General features: G+C 37.6%; 1 protein-coding gene across 1 annotated transcript in view; it reads left to right on the top strand.

Annotated features, from left to right (window-relative positions):
* The window catches only part of ELOVL4 (ELOVL fatty acid elongase 4), a 31011-nt gene extending 17280 nt beyond the window's left edge, over window positions 1-13731 (top strand). Inside the window, exons 2-6 of the mRNA XM_082481643.1 lie at window positions 254-441; window positions 3672-3752; window positions 10374-10545; window positions 12703-12830; window positions 13343-13731. Of these exons, the coding sequence (XP_082337769.1) occupies window positions 254-441; window positions 3672-3752; window positions 10374-10545; window positions 12703-12830; window positions 13343-13618 (845 nt within the window). The 3' untranslated portion in view covers window positions 13619-13731. The remainder of the gene's footprint in view (window positions 1-253; window positions 442-3671; window positions 3753-10373; window positions 10546-12702; window positions 12831-13342) is intronic.
* The last annotated feature ends 9773 nt before the right edge of the window (window positions 13732-23504 follow it).

A 23504-nucleotide genomic window follows, 5' to 3' on the forward strand; every position in this document is an offset into this window, starting at 1 on the left:
TTTTGGACTGTAGAACTGGACAATAGAACTTGCATGACATAATGAGCCTCTGTGTGAGGCAATGTGATATAGTGGGTTTTCTAAAACTATTTTCTTTAACCTTCCTAGGAAGAATGAGTGTATTGTGTTTCTACTATCTGATGCAGCTATTCCAGGAGAGAATAATACTTAACAAATGCAGTGCTTAAAATGATGATGAAATATATTTTGTTCAGACCTTGTTGACTCCTTCTGTTTGCTTCACCCCCCCTAGACAAACGTGTTGATGATTGGCCCTTGATGCAGTCTCCATTTCCAACACTGACTATAAGCACTATTTATCTCCTCACTGTCTGGCTGGGCCCCAAATGGATGAAGACAAGAGAGCCCTTCCAGTTACGTTTCCTGTTGGTTGTTTACAACTTTGGAATGGTTCTACTCAACTTCTTCATTTTCAAAGAGGTGTGTATGCCCTCTCGCAGGCGGGAATTCCTATTTAAGTTTGAGGGTGTCTACAGATTGCAAAATGAAAATGTTCTTACATATTTGTGATGTCTATAGAGGGTGAATGTTTTTCACAAACTTTTAAAGCTGAGTTTGCCTTTGTGACTCTTTCGGTAGCTAGGTACGTTCTGTTTGGGAATAAATGCACTAAATGAGTCTATAGAGAGAATTTGTGTATTAGCTATTCCAAGTTCTAGATTTAGTGGACACATTAACTAAAATCCATAGAGATTTAACACTTGTAACTGATTTTATTTTTTTTTTTTTAATAATCCTGAAGTGTGTCAGAATGTGTCTTGTTAGAAATTGAGCTGTTAGTTGGTGCCTTCAATGTGTTTATCATTTTTAGAAATTCAGATGTCTATTGTCTGTAGTGAGAAAAAATATCTTGTCTGTAAGGTATCTTTTAGAATAAGAATAAAAATGAAGTGAGTTATATCTTTAAATAAAAATAAAAGGATACAGTCTTTTAATATTTGGTTTGAAACATTCTGAGTGTATTAATGTTAATCAATTTCAGTGTTGCTGCATTCTCCTTTGTTAGGTTTTCTGTACAGAGGAAATGACTAGTAACAAAGCAGTGGATCAGCTCTTTAGCAGTAGCTAAGTGGGATTACTTAACAGTTTGGTAATCATTATTGAAGGATAGCTGTCCAGAATATAGCTGATGCTAAGGAGTAGTTTATGCTACTGTGGCTTTGCTCATGTGGATTGAGAGTCTTCTTCCTGGAAGATCTCGGATCATGAATTTGCAAAATCTGTTTCCAGACGTAAGCAAATAAACAGAGCAGTTAAAATCACAGCATTGCAGAATACTTTCTCGCTGGTCTGTAATTTGCCAGGAAAGCAGTGCATATCTGATGATGATTTGCATATGGACCCTTCCCCAGAGCTTTTATAATAAAATTGTTAACTGATTTCAGCCTTTTTTTAATGCATGGTTCAGTAAAATTTTAGTCATCACAACTCAGTCATCATTTTATCTAAATTGTTTCCTTGTGCTATTCAACTAAGTAATAAAATACTACAGGTACAATAGAATTTAATGCTGACACCAAGTGTAGTTTGGGAATGGATGAAATCCAGTCATCTTGGCAGGTTAAAACTGAAACTTTTCTAAAATGAATCCTGCAGTGGTTTTGCCATGTCTTTTTCATTTATTCTTTTAAATTGGTTTGTTTTATCCATAAATTCAGTTATACCAGACTTGTGCTTAATTAATTTTCAAACCTATGTTGCTTATAGAATAAAACATGTGTTTGCGTGGCATTTCCAAGTCACTGAATTTACATAAAATTGAATGGGACTGTAAATACATATTTGCTGCTGATTGGCTGAAAGCTCATAATTTTAGACACAGACAGAGGTTCTAATTTACTGCTATTTCAAATGATAGGTTGTTATTCAATGGATGTTAAGGCTATGGATACAATATTTACAGGAAGTATCTTTTATTCATCTTGGAAACCGATAGGAGGAAGGTGTTGAAGTTTCAACTGTTCCCTTTCACCAGGCAACTCCTGCTTCGGTCTATGTGAGGTTTACAATACCAGTGTGCCACTGTTGTAATTTGCATGAGTAGTGTAATTGTTATGGGTAAAATGATACAATTTGTATTTTGTGAATGACTAAAGTTTCCAGGTATTGCTGAGAACAGAAATTGAATGTGAAATGGCTTTAAATGTTATTTAAATAGTCATCTTGATGGCAAGCTGTATTGTTCATCTGTGATGACTTATGTTAAAATGGTAAGTCCATAAAGCACTGCTAGGTTGTCTAGTTCAAGACTCACGTTGAATTTGGGTTCAGATTCAAATTAGGAGCAAATTTTGCTTAGAAGATGCAGAAGTCCCAGACATGTTGCCCCTATTTTGCCATAGAATCTTTTATTTCTTATTCTGCTTTGAGGCAGTCTGGTGAAGTCAATCTACTGCCTTTTGCCAAGTGAACCTTGGTTAAATTACCCAGTAGGTCGCAGTAGCGATTGGTTAGTTTCTGTACAGTATGGACTAAACTATTCCCTGCTGTTCTCTGATATTATCAGATGTGCTTGTGCCTGTGGGGGACCACACTGGAAAGCAGTAGTATTACAGCAGTTTGTAAATTGACTTGGATGATGCAGAAGTAGTTCAATTACTTAGGATCATTTCTGTGGACAGTTCTTTCTTTCACTTCCCTCCTTAACAGGCATGTGTGGCAAATAAGTCCAGAGTTTCAAAAAGTTTTGTAAGTTGATTTTATCTGGATAACATTTGTCTCTGCATCTGTCTGCAGTCTTAGTGCTGTGTGCAAGTTGAGATACCAAAGTGAACTCGAGTTTAATCTAAATGAGATGGAAGTCAGGTTAGCGGTAAGAATAGTTGGTGCCTACCCGTGTTTCTTTTGGAGACCTTTTTGTATCACCCTTCTTTACTTTTACAGCTCACAATTTACAGGTTATGTCTGCTCCACTGCTGTCTTTTTTGATCCTTACCAGGGTGGGATTACCTGGATTTAAACAATCTTGGATCGTAACATTTATGAATGTCAAGATTAGAAGTGTTACTTGACCATTGTAGAGCTCTAGGCAAGTGTTCTTCTTTCCAATGGGAACTTGCTCAAATGTCAAGTTTATCTTCTCCTGTTCAGGTTATTACAACATGCTTTGTTTGGAGTGGCCCTACAGGAGCACTTCATGTGCTTTAGGCTGTTTCCGTTGGCACAAAACAGGGAACTTTTCTTCATCCAGTTTTTCTCAATATGTTTTATAGGTGCTTGGCATTGGCTGTTTTTTCCTGGATTTTGATTGGAATACTGTTTTAAGAACAGTAGGTATTAGAATATTTAAGAATAGTAGGTATTGCTGTCTCTGAAGCTAGAGCTGTCAGAGGGAATACTTACGTTTGAATAGCTTAAGGTTATACAAGAATTCTTACTAATTTGTACAGGGCTCTAATTATCTGGGCAGATATACGCAGGGCAAAAATTAGTATTTTCTTTTTAATTTACAAGAAAAAAATAGGTATTGTGTAACCACAGGTTGTTAGAACTAAATATTGGCTTTCTTCAATAGTATTCTCAGGATTGATAAGGATATTTTAAATATTTCTGTTCAGGTAAGTTTGATGCAGCAAGAAATCTACTGATGATTGTTATGAACGTGTTTTATGTAGCATCTTTCCCCTCATGTATAACTTTAATATTTTCAGCTGTTTTTGTCATCAAGAGCTCGAGGGTACAGCTATGTCTGCCAGACTGTGGATTATTCAGATAATGTTTATGAAGTTAGGGTGAGTATTTCTTCTTTGTATTTGTATATGAATGTATGTAAGCACTACACAATGGTTTAAGTCCTGTCTGAAAATAGTGTTTCCAAAGTTCTGCTGTCAGCCATGACTGTATCCCGTTATATTCTCACAGATCGCTTCAGGTTTGACTACATTGCACATAGCAGGTTTAATCAAAGTGCATCAGTGTATTTGCATTAACTTTGTTCTGACCGCGACAACTAAGGGTAGTCTTAAAGATACTATCCTTGGCTTCATCTGCGGTTGTACAATCCAGGATAAACTTTGTATACACACTTTGGTTCCTAGACCTTGCTGAAGTTTATGATACCAGGGTAACCGCAGTAAAGGTGTAGTGTTCTACCTAGATCAAAGCAAGATTTGTCAGCATATACTGTGGTTGCCTTTCACTCATACTGGTGAGGCAACTTTTTGTCTCCTTTACCCACGTTTGGCTTCATGAGGTCTTGCTGGCTTCTGGCAAATGTATTATCAGTACATTTCATTGTAGAAGCTTAGATTTCAAATATGTGTTTTTTGGAAAGCATTTGAATTAAAGTCAAAGTGCAGATGCTTGTTAATTTCTGTAACATTGTTGATTAGCTCATATACTAAACCTTATCTTCTGGCAGAGCTGAAACTTGAGAATCTCTCAGCTGTTCTTGCAAGTTTCACCTACAGATTAGAACATGTTCCTGAAAATGTAATGTAATAAGTGTGTTAGAGTCTAAATACATTTAATATTTATAACACATTTCAAAAAATTTCTGTTTACATGGTGGCTGTTCATAGGTAGCATTGCTCAAAAGCTTGTGCACGTGGCAGGGGTGGTAGTGAGAAGGATAGGTTTGAGTCTCATACCTTATGTATAATAGCTGATACTGCAGAACAACTCTGTGTGTAGATGTTTATTGGTATTAGAGTAGTAGCCTATCTTTCACCTTTGCCAATACTGTGCACTCACTATTTCAGTCACTAGAATATTTCTGTTAATGATTCTTTTAAAAAAACAAAATTTAGCCAGGTATAACAAATGCTTGACAGTGTGGTTTTTTTTTTTTCAATAGATATGCAAAATAGAATGCCCTTGTACTCAGCTGGATGACACTGAGGACTGGTATGGCATATATTGAAGGAATTTTTGTATTAGCTAAGTACAAGAAGTAATGACTTCTACTATGCAAGAATTCTGGTTCTTAGCTTCACTTTTAGGTGCACTTATTTGCAGGAGGCTGTGGAGGGGTCAGACCTGCTCAAAAGAGTTGTCTTCTGCTTTGTTCATTATGTCAAACAAAGCATTATTATACGTAAAGGCAAAATGACCTGCACAATTTATTTATTGCATATGATATGTCCAGAAAAGAAAAGTTGCTCTAGCAATATCTACTCTTTAGATTTCCTGACTTTTTGAGTTTTTTGCAAACTTGTGGACTTGCATAAACTTTATTTCTGAAGTTTTAAGTTGCGACATGTTCAGTTTGCAACTGAGAGAGTTGAGGAAGCAAGGAAAATTGAGTTCTCTCAAGCTGTGGTAGCAACTGTGTAGTATGTTATCAATCACGACCCTTATCTTGATTATTATCTGGTAGTTCTTTGCAATGAATTTTCAATTTAGGTAAATAGAAGTCGTGCAAGTGTACTATCTAACTAGAGTCTGGGATACATTTCTGGACTGCTTTACAGTGTATCGTGGTCTGCATTTAGAAGTTATGTTGGTTTTTTTTACACTGTAGGACAAAAAACATGCCCAAAACCTCTTCAAGATTCCTTTCACCATCACTTTTCATAATATAAACCTGAAAAAGCAATTTTAAAATATAAGTAAGTGTGGGCTTCTTTTGCAGTTTTGAGTTTAGAATTGATAAACCTCGTAGCACATCTCTCATGCCCTTTTAATAGATCTAGATACGAAATGTCTAGTATCTATTGGTAAAGGGTTTTCTCTGAAGAGGAATGCTGCACTGCAACAGTAGAATTAATTACAAATGCAGTAGCTTTACTTGTAACACAATGAGCAAATAAGTCCTGTATTAGTCAGATAAAGGAGACTGGGACTAACTCAAACGGAAACAGCACTGAGTCCAGAAAGTGTTATGGAACATGCTCCGGAAAGAAACAGATAGCTTCATATATGGCTTTATTGTGGGGCTTAGAAAGCTGGAACAAATATTGAGAAATGGGAAACTAATTGCATATGGTGGTCTAAAAGGCAATGTAGAACCCTGGTATCACCTCTGTTTTTGTCTTTTGGGGAATGTGCCACTATGATGTTGTCGTGTAGTGGCCTCTTTTGACCAAAGCTCTTGCTCTAAACGAGAGGTCAAGAAATCATCCTTTATTCCTCAAGGGAGTACAGAGAGCTGGTAAACAGTTCCAAAAAATGAATTTGGCTATCCTCGGTGCCAGCAAATGTCTTTCCTCTCCAATCCATGTCATGTATCAAGACAGACCAATGGTGATTTGAAGAGAACAGCGTAAGGGCACGTGGTGGCAATTCCTCTGTATAGTGTAGCAACACCAGCGATCGGTAGATTGCAGACCTCTTAAGTCAGACACAGTCACTTTGTTTTGCCAGTTTTTAAGGGGCATTTTTCCATTAATTTGTTTCTACGTTTTCTTCAACTTTGTCAAGCTTCTGGCTTTCACTGACAGTTACTTCTGGAGGTAGTTTACACACAGTATGAATAAGTTGGTCTTCGTACTTACTGCTTTGAACCTACCTACACCTGTTCATCTCATCCAGGCTCCCCTGGCTGTTGTTCTACAAGAGTCAATGGACAACTGGAGCAAGCAGGGATGGAAATTAGATTCCACAGTTGCAGGGTATGGAAACTAGATTCCACAGTTGCAGAAATAAACTCATTTTTAAGGACTTATTTTCTGGGTGTAGTACATAGCCACCTTACTGACTGCTGGCAGGAAGTTGAGGAGTGTGTTTTTTAATTGGCTATATATAAAAAAAATAAAATGTTCATAGTAGACAAGAAAAGGGGGAAGAAATCCCCAAGAAAGGATTTTGAAGGAGCTGCAGCTGCATCTGGAAAGAACTTTTTTTGGTTATAGCTTAGGAGACAAAATAATAAATGCAAAGGGCCAAGGTATTAAATCCATGCTTCGTAGTACTCCTTTGGAAGCTCCAGTGTTTGGAGCGAACAATTTCCTAACACTGTCTAACTTAAGGCACGTTAGTGTCTGTGAGTAGTCACTTTCCCCCTCTGCTTACATTTGTGTATTGGTGTTTCTCAGGTTCATCTATTTTATTAACATTCTTGAAGAGCTGAGAATTAGGAATCTGGAGCTGTGTGAGTGACTTAGTTCCTACTTCTAAGTATGCTGATTCTAATGATAAAGCTGAGCTATGGTTGTCTTCTGTATTGTAATTATAAACCTCATTGTTTGTATTTATGTCTAGAATTTGAGTAGTCTCCTCTTATGAAATAAATACAATAATAATTTACTTTAAACATCTGTGAGAAGGGAACTTGACTTAACAAAATATACTCCATGGTCCTGTAAACAAAATTCTGTAACTGAAGCAGCGAAAAGAGTTCTCTTTAAAAGCCACTTTAATTTTTCATATTGCTGTTACCTTCTAAGAAGTGCTTGTCCCTTCAGATAACTGGATAACTGACTCCAACCTGAACTGAGGAAGGAGAGTGAAGGAACGGAGTCCCATGTTAAAACAGCCCTTTGTTCAAAAACCCTGCAGCAGGCAGAGGTCGTGGTATTGGACTTCTTGTTGACCCCCTTAATCCTAGGTTGTAATGTGCCATCTGGTGTTTTAACAGACTTAGATTGGTGCATATGAAAATTGACAGAAAAGGTATGGTTGTGTCTAGTATTCATTTCAGAAATATGCCTTTTTAATGCATATTTTCTCTAAAGCTAAATCTTTCTTTCATGCTGTGTCCAAAGAAAGGCTACAGGTTAGGTCCTAACTTCTGATGCTTTGCAGAAGTTTCAGAGTAGCCATCTGCTCCTGTCATAGCTTATGTACTGGTGTATTGTTCTACTTTATTTCTGCCCTCTGTCACTGATTGCATGCGTGGTCTCGGGCAAATGACTTAACATCTGTTTCATTTTTTTCTGCATCTATAAGCTAATGATTGAAAGACCTGCATGAAGTCATTGGGAGCAATGAAATAGATCAGTACATGAGAGCTCTCAGGTTTGAGAATAAATGGCAGTAAAATTTTATAATAGGAAGAGAGCAAAAGAGCTGTCAGGAAAAAAAAATCACCAGGAATGGAAAAATTAGCAGGTATAATCCTGCAAAGAAATGGAGGCTATTTTTGTTCTTAAGTGATGGGAAGCATTTTGATCAAAAGTTCAGCTGATTTTAATCCTCGGTCTGTAATTGCTTGCTGTGAGAGGCAAGTGGAATTCAAAAGCAGAGGAATGAGATGTGTTAAATGACTTGTCCAGGCACATATAGTGAACCTGTGGTATCTTGGGCATAAAACATAAGTGTTTTTTTTTTTCTCCACTTACATTTTGCTCTATGCTTATTGACTATTTGGCTTATTGTTCCACTGTTTCTTTAACAAAATGCACATCGGCTTTATAAGACATTTTATGGCAGTTTGCTTGTAACTGAGCTATTGATTCTTTAAAAGTTCCTCGGAAGGAAGGACCTCCAAAGAGCTTGAGTATTGTAGTGCTGGCTTGTCATTTTATGGATACAGTCCCAAGTGTTTATTGTTAAGTCATGAGATGAAAAGATGCTTATCTTAATTTATTTAAGAGATGCAGCTTTAGCAAAGATCTGTAAAAGTTGCTGGACTGTTATGCTAATCCATGGGTGTGAGACAAAGCCTTGATGTGGGTGTTATTAAACACCTGACTACCTATCCCAGAGGCAGAACTGTACTGGATATTGAGCAACACATATATACATATAGATAGATATAGGTGGTTCTCGCAGCTTGCCGATGTGTCTGGGAACTCCAAGATCTGTGGGAGTGACTTTGCTGTCATTAAGCCTCTCTCCAGCTTTGACAGATAGTAGTATCTTTTCATATAAAATGACAAAATCTGCCTCCTCTTCCTGAGACCTGAAGTAGGCTAAATCATGTCCAGAGAGTGAGAGGGGTGTTCAGTAATGGATACATAAAAGTCTGCAGTTTGGCAACAGTAAGTTCTGCAGTCCCTTTGGGAAACTGCAGAGTCTGCAATGCAGATCTGCAGCGTCTTTTTGCTCCCGTGCTGCTTTTTTCTTTTTTTTTTGCTTCTGCTGTAAAAGCTCCTAAAATGTTCACCAGTCCAATTACGGCTGTGACCAACTTAGTCTGAGGAGACATGCGTTCCTTTTCCGCTAGTTTGGAGAGGTGGAGGAAAACACCATGCAGGGCTGTAGCATTGCTCTGTACTGTTTGTTCTCCTGATTCCTCTTTCTCTCTCTTGCCTAACAGTATGTGTGTATTTGGGAAGGGAAGCTACTGCTGTCTTAACTTTTTCTCTTCTGCTTCCCCTGGGGACGGAGGGGATGGTAGGGTTATTTCACACCATGTTAAAGTAAGAAAGTCTGATTTGCCATCAGATGAGTCTGGAAATACTAGGCGAATTTCTTACAAATAGGTGTGTTGTGATATTTGCCTGCTGTCCTTGCTGGTGCTACCATTTCCAACTCTTCTTTTTTTTTTCTTTTTTTTTTTTTTTTTTCTTCATTCTCTGTGTGAGTCACCATCTGGTCCCACCCTTGCATAACAAGCTAGATGACTTACAATGCCAGGAACTAGACTTGTTGCTATGCTTTGGGATCTGGAAGGGAGTCCCCATCACCACCATACCCCCATATCATAGTATTAGCAAATTGCTATGCAGAGCTTCTGGGCTTTTACCTTGTACAACAATATCCTGATTTCAGCAGGAAGCCATGTTTATGTTGCATATTGAGCAAGACTCACTATGATGGGTGGATTGGAAAAAGAATTTTGGGTGTGTAGCACTGCCCTGTTGGGTGGCTGTGTTATATCTCTGCAGCTTGTGTCTCCCGTGGTCTTGTTTCTTCAATTCCCTGAATGGCACAGAGCCACTGTGGGGAATGCTGCTTTCCAGAGGGGGTTACTGAGCAGGCCAGAAGAAGCTGAGGGGAATATTGCTCTAAGGGATGTGAAATCTGTACTGCACCTAGCTTGTAAAAGTGATTTGGTATCTTCCCACCCATATGCCTGTGGTACTGAAAGAATTTCAGTCTTTGCAACTTCATTTTATCATAATGTTTCTGCCTCGTTGTTCTGACCACATCAAAGTGTTGCCTCATTAGTACAGGAAGCCCTGTGGTAGTCTTCTCCTGGAAAGCTTAGGGTAGAGAATGAGGACACAGACTTCCAATTTTTAACTGGTGAACTGTTCAGAGATGGCAAAGCTTTTAATTACATTAGCTCTTTTTTACAGGTGTGATTTGTGAGCAGTAGATTCAGAATAATACTTCCGTGGCCAGAACAGATGAATGGAGTCTTGGTTTTATTGCATACTGTTAGATGTTTGATGATTTCAACATTTACCAGGATTTGAAGAAGGAAGAGCTATCCTTCTCTTCCAGCAGATAGGTGGAGAGAACTGTTATTCCATTCAGCTTGGAATCACTAAAACTTGTGTTGTCTTTTTTTTTTTTCATTGCAGATAGCTGCTGCTTTATGGTGGTATTATGTCTCTAAAGGAATTGAATATTTGGATACAGTATTCTTCATCCTGAGGAAGAAATTTAACCAAATTAGTTTCCTTCATGTCTATCACCATTTCACCATGTTCACCTTGTGGTGGATTGGTATTAAGTGGGTTGCAGGTGGACAAGGTGAGTTCCCTTCCTCCCATACCCTTTATACTGGACACAAGGGAGAATTATTATTGCTTGGGAGCAATAGAAAAAAGGGGTTTTATACTTATCTTTATAATATACAAGACTTTAAATAGCACTGAAGCAGTGCAGTAGCTTTAATGCATACAGTCTTCCTCTGTGGGAAACGTGGGGGAGGAAAAGATAACAGGGCAATAATCTAATGAATTGCAAAACTTTTTTTTTTTTTTTCCTCATGGGCATGAATTGCAAGCCTGAAATTCTGTCTTCAAAATTATCCATGTTCTGTATGAAATAGAAAGATGAATGTGTCTTGCCTAACTTTAATTTTTGCAGATACAGAGAACTGCAAAATCTAATTACAGGCCACAATCTGTGTGCAAATGTAATGAAGTTAATGGAGACGTTATTTTGGCATTGTATCTGAGTTTGAGGTTTGCTTTCTTTTTTATAAAGAGGCATGTGTAAAATTCTGAAACCTTCCCTTGAAGGTGAGCCAATAAATCTGTCAATTAACTTTTAAAAGCTATTCATAATGACACAAGCCTATAATTCATTATCAGCCTTTTTTTTCTTACTTCCTTTCTAAAGCCCCCATCAAAGAATTTTATTCCATTGTACTTGCCACATCCTCCCTTGCCTGCATTGTACCCTTGTTCCTGTTGTTTTGCCTTGTGTCTCTCAAATTATAAACTCTACAGAGCTGAGGGTTCAGGGAAAATAACCTGTTTTGTTTGTAATGTGCTTTGTAGGCTTAAGACACTGAAAATAACATATAGACACCATACCAAAGTTAATATTTTGGGGTTTTTGTCAAACTGTATTAATACTTACTGCATGGGAGTTTTATGCTCTTGGTTACAAGAAGTATCTTGCACTGAGTGGTTACTTATATTCAAAAGAAGAAATAGTTAAAATTAGTATCTTTGACTATCCTTGAGTTTCTCCCAAGTAATCTGCAGGATGCAGGTACTCAACCAGACATTTAGTGATCTTTATTGGCTACTGCACCCATAAAATAAGTTTATTGGAGACTGTGTGCTTACTTGCAGTCTTACTTAGAAATTCCCTGGATATCTCAATGTGCCCTCTCCCTTGTTGCCTTTTCAGACTTTTCATACTAAGTATCAGCAGTTTTCAATATAACACTTGCAACTATTTCCAACTTTATTTCAAGTTTTGGGGTTCTTGCACTACCTCTTAGTTTCTAGCCCCTGCAAAAGGAAAAGCAACAGTTGCTCTTCTGCATTTATGTAGCACTACTGCATAAATGTGGATAGATCTGTGTTCTTCTGTTTTCTAGTTGATAGCACATTGCCTACATAGACAGATCTATTATAAACTAGACCCTATTATAATTCACAGGGTCTAGACCACATGGACATCTGAGCTGTTTGATGTCAGCAGCTATTGTCTGTTTTGCCTTATACATTACAGTCTTTTTTAGCCTATCTGGCAGTGTAAATATACCTGAACAAGATATAATTTGTTTCTATTAAATGGCTGCTAAACTTGACAGAGCAGAGTTTTTAACACAAGTAAGAACTGTTGTCTTTGTTTCCCGCATGGATCATTCTGGAAAAAGTTCTACTATACATTTATATATTTAAGTCATAAATAAGGAAACTAAAAATGAGCAATTTAGACAAACTCACTTGGCAATGCCCTTAAACGTCTTGTAACCACAAGTCTTGGTTAATTCTTGGGCCTCTTTTAATCAGACTTCCACGTGAGTTTCTTGACTTCTTACTGAAAAGTGAACCTTGTGCATTTAGATATTGTTTAAAAGTTTTAAGTTCAGAACCTGATACTTTGCATTGTCAGATACTGCTTCTAAAAATCCTTTAGCAAAATTATTGCACTTGTACGACAATAATGTGGAATCCATGTGATTTATGTTTGTTCAACAAAAATCTTATGAAAAGCTTTTTCATAAGTAGGTCCATGGAAGATGTGACATACTAATTGCACGAACAGCTATTTGTGTCAGCACATGTTGGCAGTCAAGTGTATACTATACTATTGAATATTTCAAACATGGAAGGCTGGTATATGCTGTGCTTTATAATTTTTACTATCACATGAAAAATACTAGAAAAGTCTTCTTTCTTTTTTCAAAATTACATGACAATCTTCCCTTCTGTTCTGGGACAGCTTTTTTTGGAGCTCAGATGAATGCGTTTATTCATGTCATTATGTACATGTATTATGGATTAGCTGCCTGTGGACCTAAATTTCAGAAATACCTGTGGTGGAAACGATACTTGACCATACTGCAATTGGTAAGTAAAATTTCTCCCTTTATCTCAGAAGGCCATTGCCTCCGAGTGGATTTGCATTTGCAGAGCTTTGGAACAGATGCTGCTCCTTCCAAAAGTTCTTAGCTGTCTGATACTCACAGCTCAAGTTAGAATACTACCTGGAGATGGCATTCTTTAGTTCATTTCTCAGAAAATTCACAGCATAGATAAGAGTTGTGTGAGTAAAGTCTAATACTACTTTACTGGTTGTTTCAACTGAATTGCAAAAACATTTTCAAAAGGTAGAGAAAATCCAGATTTCTTAATGTCTTCTCATTTTTCTATTTCTGAAAACTGGTGCCAGTTACTGCAATAAACTTGATGTCCCTGATCAAGCATATGTGCGCATGCATAATGTGACAGCCAATACAGCTTCCCTACTGCCTCCCAATTTAGCAGTTTTCATGATGGTATACATATACCATATACTTTGGTGCAGTCAGACCTACACAATATATCAAGACCTTTTTGATTCTATATTTTCTGTCTTTCAGGTGCAGTTCCATGTGACTATTGGACACACAGCCTTGTCTATTTATATTGATTGTCCTTTCCCTAAATGGATGCACTGGGGTGTAATTTTCTATGCTGTCACCTTCATTTTCTTGTTTGGTAACTTCTACTATCGGACATATAAGCTGCCCAAGGAACCTGTAAAGAATGGCAAAATAGCAAATGGTGCTGTTGCAAATGGAGTAATCAAATCAGAAAATAATGCAGTGGTGGAAAATGGAAAAAAGCAGAAAAAGGGAAAAGCAAAAGGAGAGTAACTTGATCCAGGCCTTAACCGTTGTTGGCAGTGAGGAACCTCCAGTTTGGTTTATAAAAGGAAGAAAAAAACCACTATCTGTACCAATTAACCTTAGGTTACTGAAGAGCTAGAACACAGGTATTTTCGTTATTTATGAAGATTGTTTTAAGAACAATACTAAAGTTGAATTTCTATTGTAATTATGTAATTATCATGCATATGGTCTCTGTGTAAACTTGTAGACTGCTGGTGTTGGTGAAAGTAAGGAAGAATTGCAGTTGATTCCATGTTTAGCAGTCCAAAAACTTAATACTACCATTGATACAGGCAGTTTTGTTGGCACCCACATTTCTTTGGGGAAGGAAGTAGCATTTGGATACTTGTGTTTTCTTTCCAGAAAATTATTAAATTTCAAATTATGATGTATTATCTAATCAGAATGCGCAACTTTTCTTGTCCTCCTTGGAGAGTATCTTCAGACACATTATGTTTATGTGCTGTCAGAACAGTGTTTGACTTTTCAGACATTACTTGATTTAACTGTCTGTTATGGTTTGTTTTTTGTTTTTTTTTTTTCTTGTGTGGAAATATACCTACCTCTTCATCTGCTGAAAAGAATATTGAGCATTAAATATCTGGTTTCTGAAATATGGAGTCCTCTAATATAAATATCCGTTAACAATTATTCAGGAGAAAATATTATTTCCTGTGGGAATAAAAGGTATTTTTTGGTCAAATCCTCAATAACCTTTTTCAATGTAAACTTAAATTTTGGAGTGGTACTTTTAGTATGGCTAAGTGAACAAAACATTTTAAGAATGTATAAACATGAAACAATACACTGTTTGAAGCAAGAAGTAAAAGTAGGCCTGTTGCTTGTTGCCTGTGACCTGCATTAAACCCATGGTGCTGACTGGTAACGAAAATGGTGAGATAATATTATGGTGGAGAGAAAACAACAATATGTAATTCCATTTAGAAATGCTGTGTTTATGGGTAGTCACGCTAACTACAAGACAGTTACTTTGCTGGGAGAGAGAATTTGGTTAAAAGGTACTAAATATAGCAAACAAAATGTTGAAAATGCTGCTACTGCTTGATAGACGTCAAAACTATTTGTTTAGACACTTGCAGACAAAGTATTGCTAGTAGTCAGGCCACCATTTTAATGTGAATGTCAGAGATGGGCTTCTGAAAGTCCATTTCCAAAATATTCTCAGCTCTTTTCAACCTAGTTGACAAAGTGATTCTGCTAATATTTTTTTAGTCAAAACTGCTTAAATAAGTAGAAGCCTTTTAGATGGCTTTTCATCTTACGTGGTACATTAATGGACTTCTTATTGCTCCTTTTGTGAAGAAAATATGGAAAGCGTTATTCTCCTTCCAAATAATGTGATTACAAAGAGAGACGTTTTGAGCTGCTCAGCATGCAAAGAGTATAAGACAGGTGGAATTAGAAACCATATCCTGAACTCCCATGTTCCTTGCTTATCACTGCAAGAGCTGTGTTGTTGCTGTCTAAATGCATTCCTCTCAGCTCTGGTCAAAAACATATTCATCATTAGTGACAAACTTGCATCTGGGAAGTGATGCCATTGTTGAAGGAAAAAGTACATGGAGCTGTAGGTGTAAAGTGTGACACATTTAATAATGTTTGCATCTTGGTTATCCATTTGTCTGTTTATAGTATGCGAACAAGTCGTGTCTTATGTGTCTCAGGTTTGTCTCTTGTCTCTGTACTGAAAACTGTTTAAACCCAAAAAAACAGGCCCTAGGAAAAAAAGGGTTGGATATAGTCTGTTGTATTCAGAAATAATTACTTATACTGGTGTTCATTCAGCTGGAAGGTAGTTCATCCATAATCTCGACCACTGTGGATTTTATGGCAGGATATAGGATTGTGAAAGAATGTCTCTGAGCTGTCATGCATGTGACCATTAAGTTTCCTATCTGCTGTGTCTTGTGCTTCTTCCAGCCTTTGTACCGATGCTTTTTACATTTGCATAACTATACGTGTTTATGTAGTATAGCACGGGGAAGAGGGACAGTGGTCTACCCTTCCTTCTTGGACAAATGCCACTACCCTTAACCAAGCCAAAATGCTGGCTGACTGGGTAACTTTGGAATGGCTAAAGGAGTAAATAACTACAAAGCAAGCTATCAGATTTACAGCACACCTGCTACTCCAAGATAATGGCTAGTGTGAATACACTTACCCTACTGTAAATTCAAGGTAGCTTACCCCACTTTGAATAAAGAGTAGCTTCTTTCTATTTGCCATGGGACGTGGGCAGCTAACTTGTAAATCTGTGTCATTCCTTGTATTGTGTTAAATTGGTTGTTTTCTCTGTCTTTCAGTAAGCCAGATCAAATAAACTGATACTCTTAATGTGATCTGGCTCTTAAAGAGCATACTGAGAAGTATTCCAGTACTGGTTCAGTTGTGTCTTTGCTACACTTTCACTTTGTAAAGTAAGAAGTATATCTTGCCTGTTGGCAAATATTTGAATAACTGAAAGTCAAATCTTCTCTCCCCTCATCATGCATGGAACCTGCTTAAAGTTGATAACAGCTTGAACCTTACTGGCAGAACTTGAGTAGAATCCTACCCTCAAACACTGAGGCACTTGGTAACTTTTAAGAAAAAATAAAGCAATGCATTGTGAGAATGCATGCATACATATACATAGTGTTGTCTGGTCCTGAGGGTAAAACCAGTTTGAGAGATCGGCATTTCATGGAAAAAAATAATCAGTTATTAAATTGGTGGAACGCTGCTGTTTTGAGTCCATCTTCTGCAATATGGCTTTCCTGGGTCTGTTTATGATATACTTGACTGTTCATGTGACTTGAGTCCCATTATGATCTTGAATATAATGGCCTTATTAAATGTGCATTTTTGTAGGCATGGTCTTGAGTGCAGTACTTCTGTTTCTGACTATGCAGCCACACTCACAGAATACAGGGCTGAGCTTGTACAGCTTTTTCTTTTTCAAAATTTGAGGCAATGATGCACATGTGAGATACTATGAGATTCATTGAAGTCATCATTGAGTCCAAGGCACCTCAGAATTTTGCCATGAAAGTAATAGAACATATGTATAAATGTGTGTTTGCTATACACAGAACTGAAATTTAAATTACAAAATCTACTTTGCATGGTATTTTTTTTATTTTCTTTTTTTCTAAATGCTTCCAATTATTTAAAAGAGAAGTTCAAACCATTTGGAACTTTTCTTTTTTGCCAATGAAAGATACTTTTTTTGTTAACAGTTCTGAAACTCTTGGGCCAGATTTTCATAATTATTTGATGCCATATAAGTGATACTATTTAATTTAGCCTCTAACAGTGACAGTTGTTGGATTATTTTAGCACTTTGTCAGTGTAAAATAAATACAAATTATCTATATATGTGTGTATATGTATGTGTACACATACATAGTGTATGTGGGGGGGGTTCTTAGCAGGTTCTTTCTATATATGAAGTAAATTATATTTCTGTAATGTGAAGTTGGCAGGAGTTGTAGAACGGTTCCTACAGCTCGAGCAGTAAAATGAAGCAGTTTTCATTGATCCATAGATCCAATATCAGTCTTGCAGACATAAATAGTATTTGTCAGTTGTTTTAGACATAGGATGGCAGACAAGCCAGAGCCATTTCTCCCAGTGTAATAAATATTTTGAGGCCTCAGTTATAGATTCTGAGGGGAGGGACCTCAACTCAGAGGAGCTGAGGAATTATGCTGTTTTATAGTAGGGATTGTTTTAGGAAACAGTAAGAGTAATTTGCTCCAGGTAAGTCTTTGAAGTCATTACAATCAAATTCTCTGTTTAACAAAACACCTTTTTAATAAATAAATAAATAAATAACTGTTTCGCTAGAGGTTCAAATGCATGGCCTATTTGATTATATGACCATTAACTACTTTCAGCTCCAGATCAGGAGAAAAAGATGAAGGGGAAATAAAAATGTTGCACGCTTTTTTTCAGGTTAACCTTAGGGCATGTTTCTTCAGAGTAAGTACTGAACCTCCATGTTCTGGGGAGGCAGGTAAGAAAAGGAGTAAATTGCTATTGTGCTGAAAGGTCTCACTCCTAATATAGCTTATGAGCACACTTGCAGTCTCTTTAAAACTTGAGTAAAATTGTTCATGGTGCATAAAGTTAAACCTTGCATGAAGTTAGTATGGGATGAGAGTCGTAATGTTTAAACAGGTATTTAAAATTAGATCTGATTCGGTTAAAATTAAAGAGAATGGGGAGCTTGTTAAGTATCTTGGTAGTGTATTCATCTTGGTTAGAAGCACAGACTAAGCCAATTTGGCACCTAGAGCAAGTCACCCATGTGACATCTCATTGTGTTGTGGTCTGATGAGTTGGCCCCTTTGCTAATGTAAGCAGTCGGAGCTTCGTGGAAATCGGTGGAGTGTTTCCCATTTACCTCAGCAGAGTGTGTTTAATCCTAAAGAACAGAGAAAATACTTGCTTTCTGCCAATATCCCAGGAGGATAAGGGAAACATATGGTTCAGGATGCTGCTTCTGCGTAAGGTGTTCATGCTTTTGTAAACAATAAAAATAAAAACTACTTTTTTCATGCTGTTTGAGTTTGTTTTTATGCATTCCGTAGAATGTTCTTCTGTGTTCCATCTTGCTTCAAGATGCTTGCTAATTTTGTAGTGTTGCACAGGTAGTTGTATGTAGCCCAGAAGTTTGAGAGAAACACTTGTGGCACATCCTCCCATTTTAAAATGTAGGGGATTTTCTAATTTTGGATATTGCCCCAAAATGATAGTCTAGTGGCTTTGAAGTCACCCTTAGGGAACTGACTGAAAATAGGATGTCCACTTAAACAAAAAACAAGTCTCCTGGAATGTATTCTGGCTGTGCAGCACATATATCGGCATCACATTTGGTCCAAACGTCATCTTAAGGCTGGGAGAAACTGAAAGTGTCAGATGGAGTTGGCCTTTGCTTCTCTGACAGTATTGCTTGTGCCTTGGATATGCAGGAGAGGGAGGGAAGGATCAGCAAAGTGAAAAATGGATTTAATGCCTGAATATAATGGTTCTAGCTAAGAAACCTTCGCAATCTTCTATTTTGAGAAGGTGTTGGTAAGAGAATCTGCACACTGTAGTCAAGGTTCCAGATTGTTTGATCTTGGAAATACTAACAATTAGGAGTACAATTAGCCACATGGTTTAGCTTTTTACTAGACACCGTATTTTGTTAATGTGATATCTCTCATTCCAGAGAATCTGGAGCACTCTTGGCAGCAGGTGTAATTCACAATTACATGTTGCTGTGTACAGTAAGTTCCTTCATGGCTCGTCCACAATGTATGATCTCTGTAATCAACCTTATAATACTGAGTTGTGCCCACGTTGCACTCCTAGCACCTGAGTGCAAATAGCTACTCCAGGTGTCAGGTAGCAGTGACTCCAGTCTGCCATCATAGCAAAATATGGTGTGGTCAATTATCTCTTGCATAATTCGCAGCTGTTGCTTCAATTCATTGCTTACACCCTCTCTGAAATCAGAAAATGCACAAAGTGTTCCGAGCAGAATTTGTCCCTTAGGTGTTTAACATATGCTGGTGGTAGACACTCTGTCCAGGCATCTTTTCCATAATACTTATTCCCCACCAGTAATCAAAAATAAGCACACATGATCAAGTTACATTCATCAGATGATTGGATAGAACAGACTGGATCGCTTGTTTTTCATGTTTCATTTTCTTTATTGTATCACTCACTCCTTAACATCTAGGAAATTGGGGTTGGGGGAAGGGTTTTACTACCTGTTTGCTTGCTCAGCTCAGAGCACTGGAGTTAAACCACAAGAGAGTGGGTGAACGCACACTGTACTCTTAGACGCAAATGAAGCATGTACTCAAAGACAGTTTTGAAGGCAGTACTTTCTATGGACTAGTGCCTTTCGATGTCTTTGCTTGAGACTTCTAGGTAGTCTAATGAATGCGCACATACTTTTCTATTGATTGCCTGATCCTTCAGTGACGTCGCATTTGACTTAATTACAAAGATGCTTATTGATGGGCAAGATTATGGCTCTTTTGATCATTGTGGTGCCACTTGTCCAGGGCCTGATTAGTACGTGCTGGTCTGATAGTATTAAACCAGTACCAGTAGCTTCTGCCAAAGCACCATACAGTCAGTACAGCTTTGAGGGGAAAAAGCTATTTGCATTTGGATTCAACGTGTGGGAATTGATATGAGCTTGTATGGCATCACTGCTATCTGTCAAATCATTATCAGGTAGGTTTTAGTCTGCAAAATGAGAAGAAACCTTTGATTCTTGAAATGATACAAAGATAAATGTTGTCTGTCCTTATCTATAGATTGAGAAGTGTTATTCTTGCAGTGGTATTGTCTTAACTTGTTTCGTGAGAAAACCACCTTTACGCTGGTATCTTTTGTTGGAGTGTGTTTGTAAGAGAAAACTAGAAAAATACAAGAAATAACTTGGACTGAAAGCTAGAGAACATTGGGGTGGTTGCTCCTCTAGTTTTTGCCCTTGCCTCTAGATTTTGCAGGAGTTTAATGACTACTCTATGACTGTTACTGCTGTGTATGTATTATTTATAGATGCTGTAACAGTATATAAGTACTGCACTTGTGCATAAGTACATTCTGAAGTACATAAAAATTGCTTTGTCTTAAATTACAATAAAGAGAGCTATTTATCTAACCACAAACGCTTGTAGTGGAAGTAATGACAAACGTCATGGTCCTGCATTGGCAGGACTCACATATAATTAATATTTACTCTATATTTTCTGATTAATAATCTTTTTTGGACCTTCTGAGGAGCTTCTTGCCGTAACACAAAGCTCTGTGAAGATGAAAATTGCTATAGAACTGCTAAATACCTATTTTGCAGAGCTTCTATTATTGCTTTGTTTCTTTCTTTGAAGATGTCTCCAGGTGAGGTGCTTGATTACTAAATTATTCTGGAGTGAGATGTACTTCATAGAAAGATCTTGTAGGAGTTGCATGTGAATAAAATGTTAAAATGGACTCTGGGGTGTTGTACAGTGAAGGGTTTCCAGTCCCTGTCATTGCCTGGTCTGCTGCCTTAGTCTCAAACGCTGTTCTTGGGCACAAGTAACAGCAATCTGGGCCCACCCAGCCCATTATGAATTTCTTTTACTGGACAGAAGATTCTTCCCTGGGATTTGGTGTCTGACCTGGTTTCCACTCATTTGGCAGAAGGGGAGAAGTTCTTGGGGCAAAGATGAATTTTTTTTTTTTTTTTTTTTTTTGCAGTTGGCCCTACTCTCAATACACTGAACTTGGCTGGGGGTGTTTGAACGTTTTCTGCTGACAGCCTGAAGTAGAGGGTTTGAGGAAAGTCTGGTTCTGGAGTCAGTATTCGTAGAGATCCTAGCATGCTTTGAAGTTCTTCTTAGTGGCTTGACATAAACCAATTGTGCTAGAAATACTCCAGTTAAATAGTTGGGGGGAGGGTGGGGAAGCTTTTAGGATTTCTTAAATAAGGGTTTATGTAGTAGCTAGCTTTTTACTGGAAACTTCCCCATTTTTCCCCTTGCTGTCTTTAACCACTGTGCATGCCTTTCTGCTCTTCCGCTCTGCAAGGGTGGCTGGGTGGATGAAGATTGCTATGTGTGTTCAGGAAATAATTTACTGCTGTGATTTGTCACTGGGACATTTGAAGTGACTTCTCTGACAGTCTGACATACTTAATAGCAGCCGCGCAGTCTGAGCAGGTTGACTGGTAACACTACTTCGCATGTAATGGTCTCAAAACATCATTACAAAACTGGGTGTTTAAGGATCAGCTTTTATTAAATTTATGTCTTCCTTCTTAACAAATATGGGGCTACAATGGCAAACTCCAGTTTTGTATTCTATGATACGAAGGTGTATTGTACACTCCTCATAACCAGAGCTCGTGGCTGCGAGAGATGGAGAGTTTTCTGTGTTATAAAAACACTTTGTTAGAGATTTTATACTGAGCTATTCTCTTCTGTGATCAGAGTTTAATAAAAGATGGATTTTTATATAAATCTGACTTTCGTTTTTTATTTCAAAGTCAGGTAATGAGTACGAATATTTTCTTGCACAGGTAAAAAGTCTCATCCTGACTTTTTGATGCTTTTTGGTGCTCTCTAGGTGAAGTTTCACTTATTTCAGTGAGAATTTTCAACAGCTAAGGACACTGTGATGCTAACAGAATTCGTAAGAGCTCACTTAGCGTCCAGACCTCACCTCACATTGCACGCTAAGAAGTTCAGATAATAATAGGAAAATAAGTATTAAAACCTTTTATTTTTTTCTTCCTATTTAAATTTTTTTAAAGCCTTTACAATGATGGTATAATTACTTCAGTAAAATACTAGGACAAGTGGTGGCTTGTCCTAGTAAGGGCTCAGGTGTGAGATTGTATGAGCAACACCTGTAGCTCAAATTCTTTTGAACGCCTCTGGTTGCAGCAGCACGACAGAATACACCTGTAGTGCCCTAGCGAGGAGCAGTCAGTATAAGTTGTCTGTCTCGCAGCTCTGTAAATCTCTTGGATGTGGAAGGTATTGTCTAAGATGTACTGATTTACTAAAATCCTTGACCCATTAGTATGACTTTGAATTCTAAATTATGCAAGGTTGCATTTTTTTCTTTCATACTTACATGTTACCGTGCAAAAGTATGGTTCAGCTCACTTTTGGCACCTGTTTGAGGCAATTTCTCATTCTTTCAGCATGTTGAGTCTTTGGGTTTATGAGCCTCTGGTCCTGCCAGCAGCTACCAGGGAGCAGCACTGGGCACTCAGGGGTTCATTGCAGGTGTTGGAATTTGACTGCTCAGCAACTCTGGTAGGTGATGCGCTAAATAGAAGGAATTCATTTACTTGTCTGTAATGTGTTTTGTTTGGATTTTTAACGACTGACTGGGGCCTACGGTAGGTATTTTAGCTTGACCAAAATATTCTTAGTATTTTTTTCACGTCATATCTCGGTGCATGCTTTTCATGGGGGGTAGGAACATATGCTGGGTTACAGAGGATGCACAAAGCGTTAGTGGTTTGCTTGCTTTTGAATTGCAAGGATGCTGAAAGTAACGCGTTGTTGTAGGCAGACAAGTGTTTTTTGGGCTCTGTTCTCAATTTAAATTTTGCCGTAGCAATTTTGGCAGCATAACACCTTGAGGCAATGGGGTTCATTTTTGCTGTTTGTTAGAACAGGCACAGAACGCTGTACTCCTTCACTGAGCAAAACTCCCTTTGTAAGCACAATGCTAGACATCAAGATTAGCTATCAGCATTATTATGACCTGGTGAGCAGTGTATTCTGGATCTGAATTACAAATTTAAAAAACCAAATCCATAATATGCCAGAAAGTAGATATAGTCAACGGCTCTTTTCCAGCACCGTGGTGAGACCAGGATATAGAGATATGTGCCATTATTAGCTGCAAAAGCTATGTTTAGGAACCAGTAATTCAGAAAAAAATCCACAACTTTTTTTGTGTGTGTGTCCTAAATCCCTGATTTAAATAAATAAATAATTTTTAAAAGTTATTGCATTCAGCATAACTTCATCATCTCTTTCTTCAGCATTGAGGGGTAAGGTAAAGGAGAAAAATCCCTGAAGTGTGCTCACTGAGGTTATTACTTAGGGTCCTTTTTGTGCCCTCTGCTATTTTAGTAGCAGAAGCAGCCAAATTAAGAAGTGTCCTCATTATTGCTTACTAATACTATTTATTTTAAGAAAATCAGTATCTCAGGTTTTAAAGCCCCAGCTGGAACCTGTTTCTCTTTGTTGCTTGGATAAAGTAGCCTTTATGGTGAAGAATGAGTATATAGCTAATCTCTTTTCTAAAGCAATTGGGGGGGGGGGGGGTAATTGTATTTTTTTATTTCTTTTTTTTC

Source organism: Vanellus vanellus, assembly GCF_965231255.1.
Source record: "Vanellus vanellus genome assembly, chromosome: 3".
NCBI lineage: Eukaryota > Metazoa > Chordata > Aves > Charadriiformes > Charadriidae > Vanellus > Vanellus vanellus.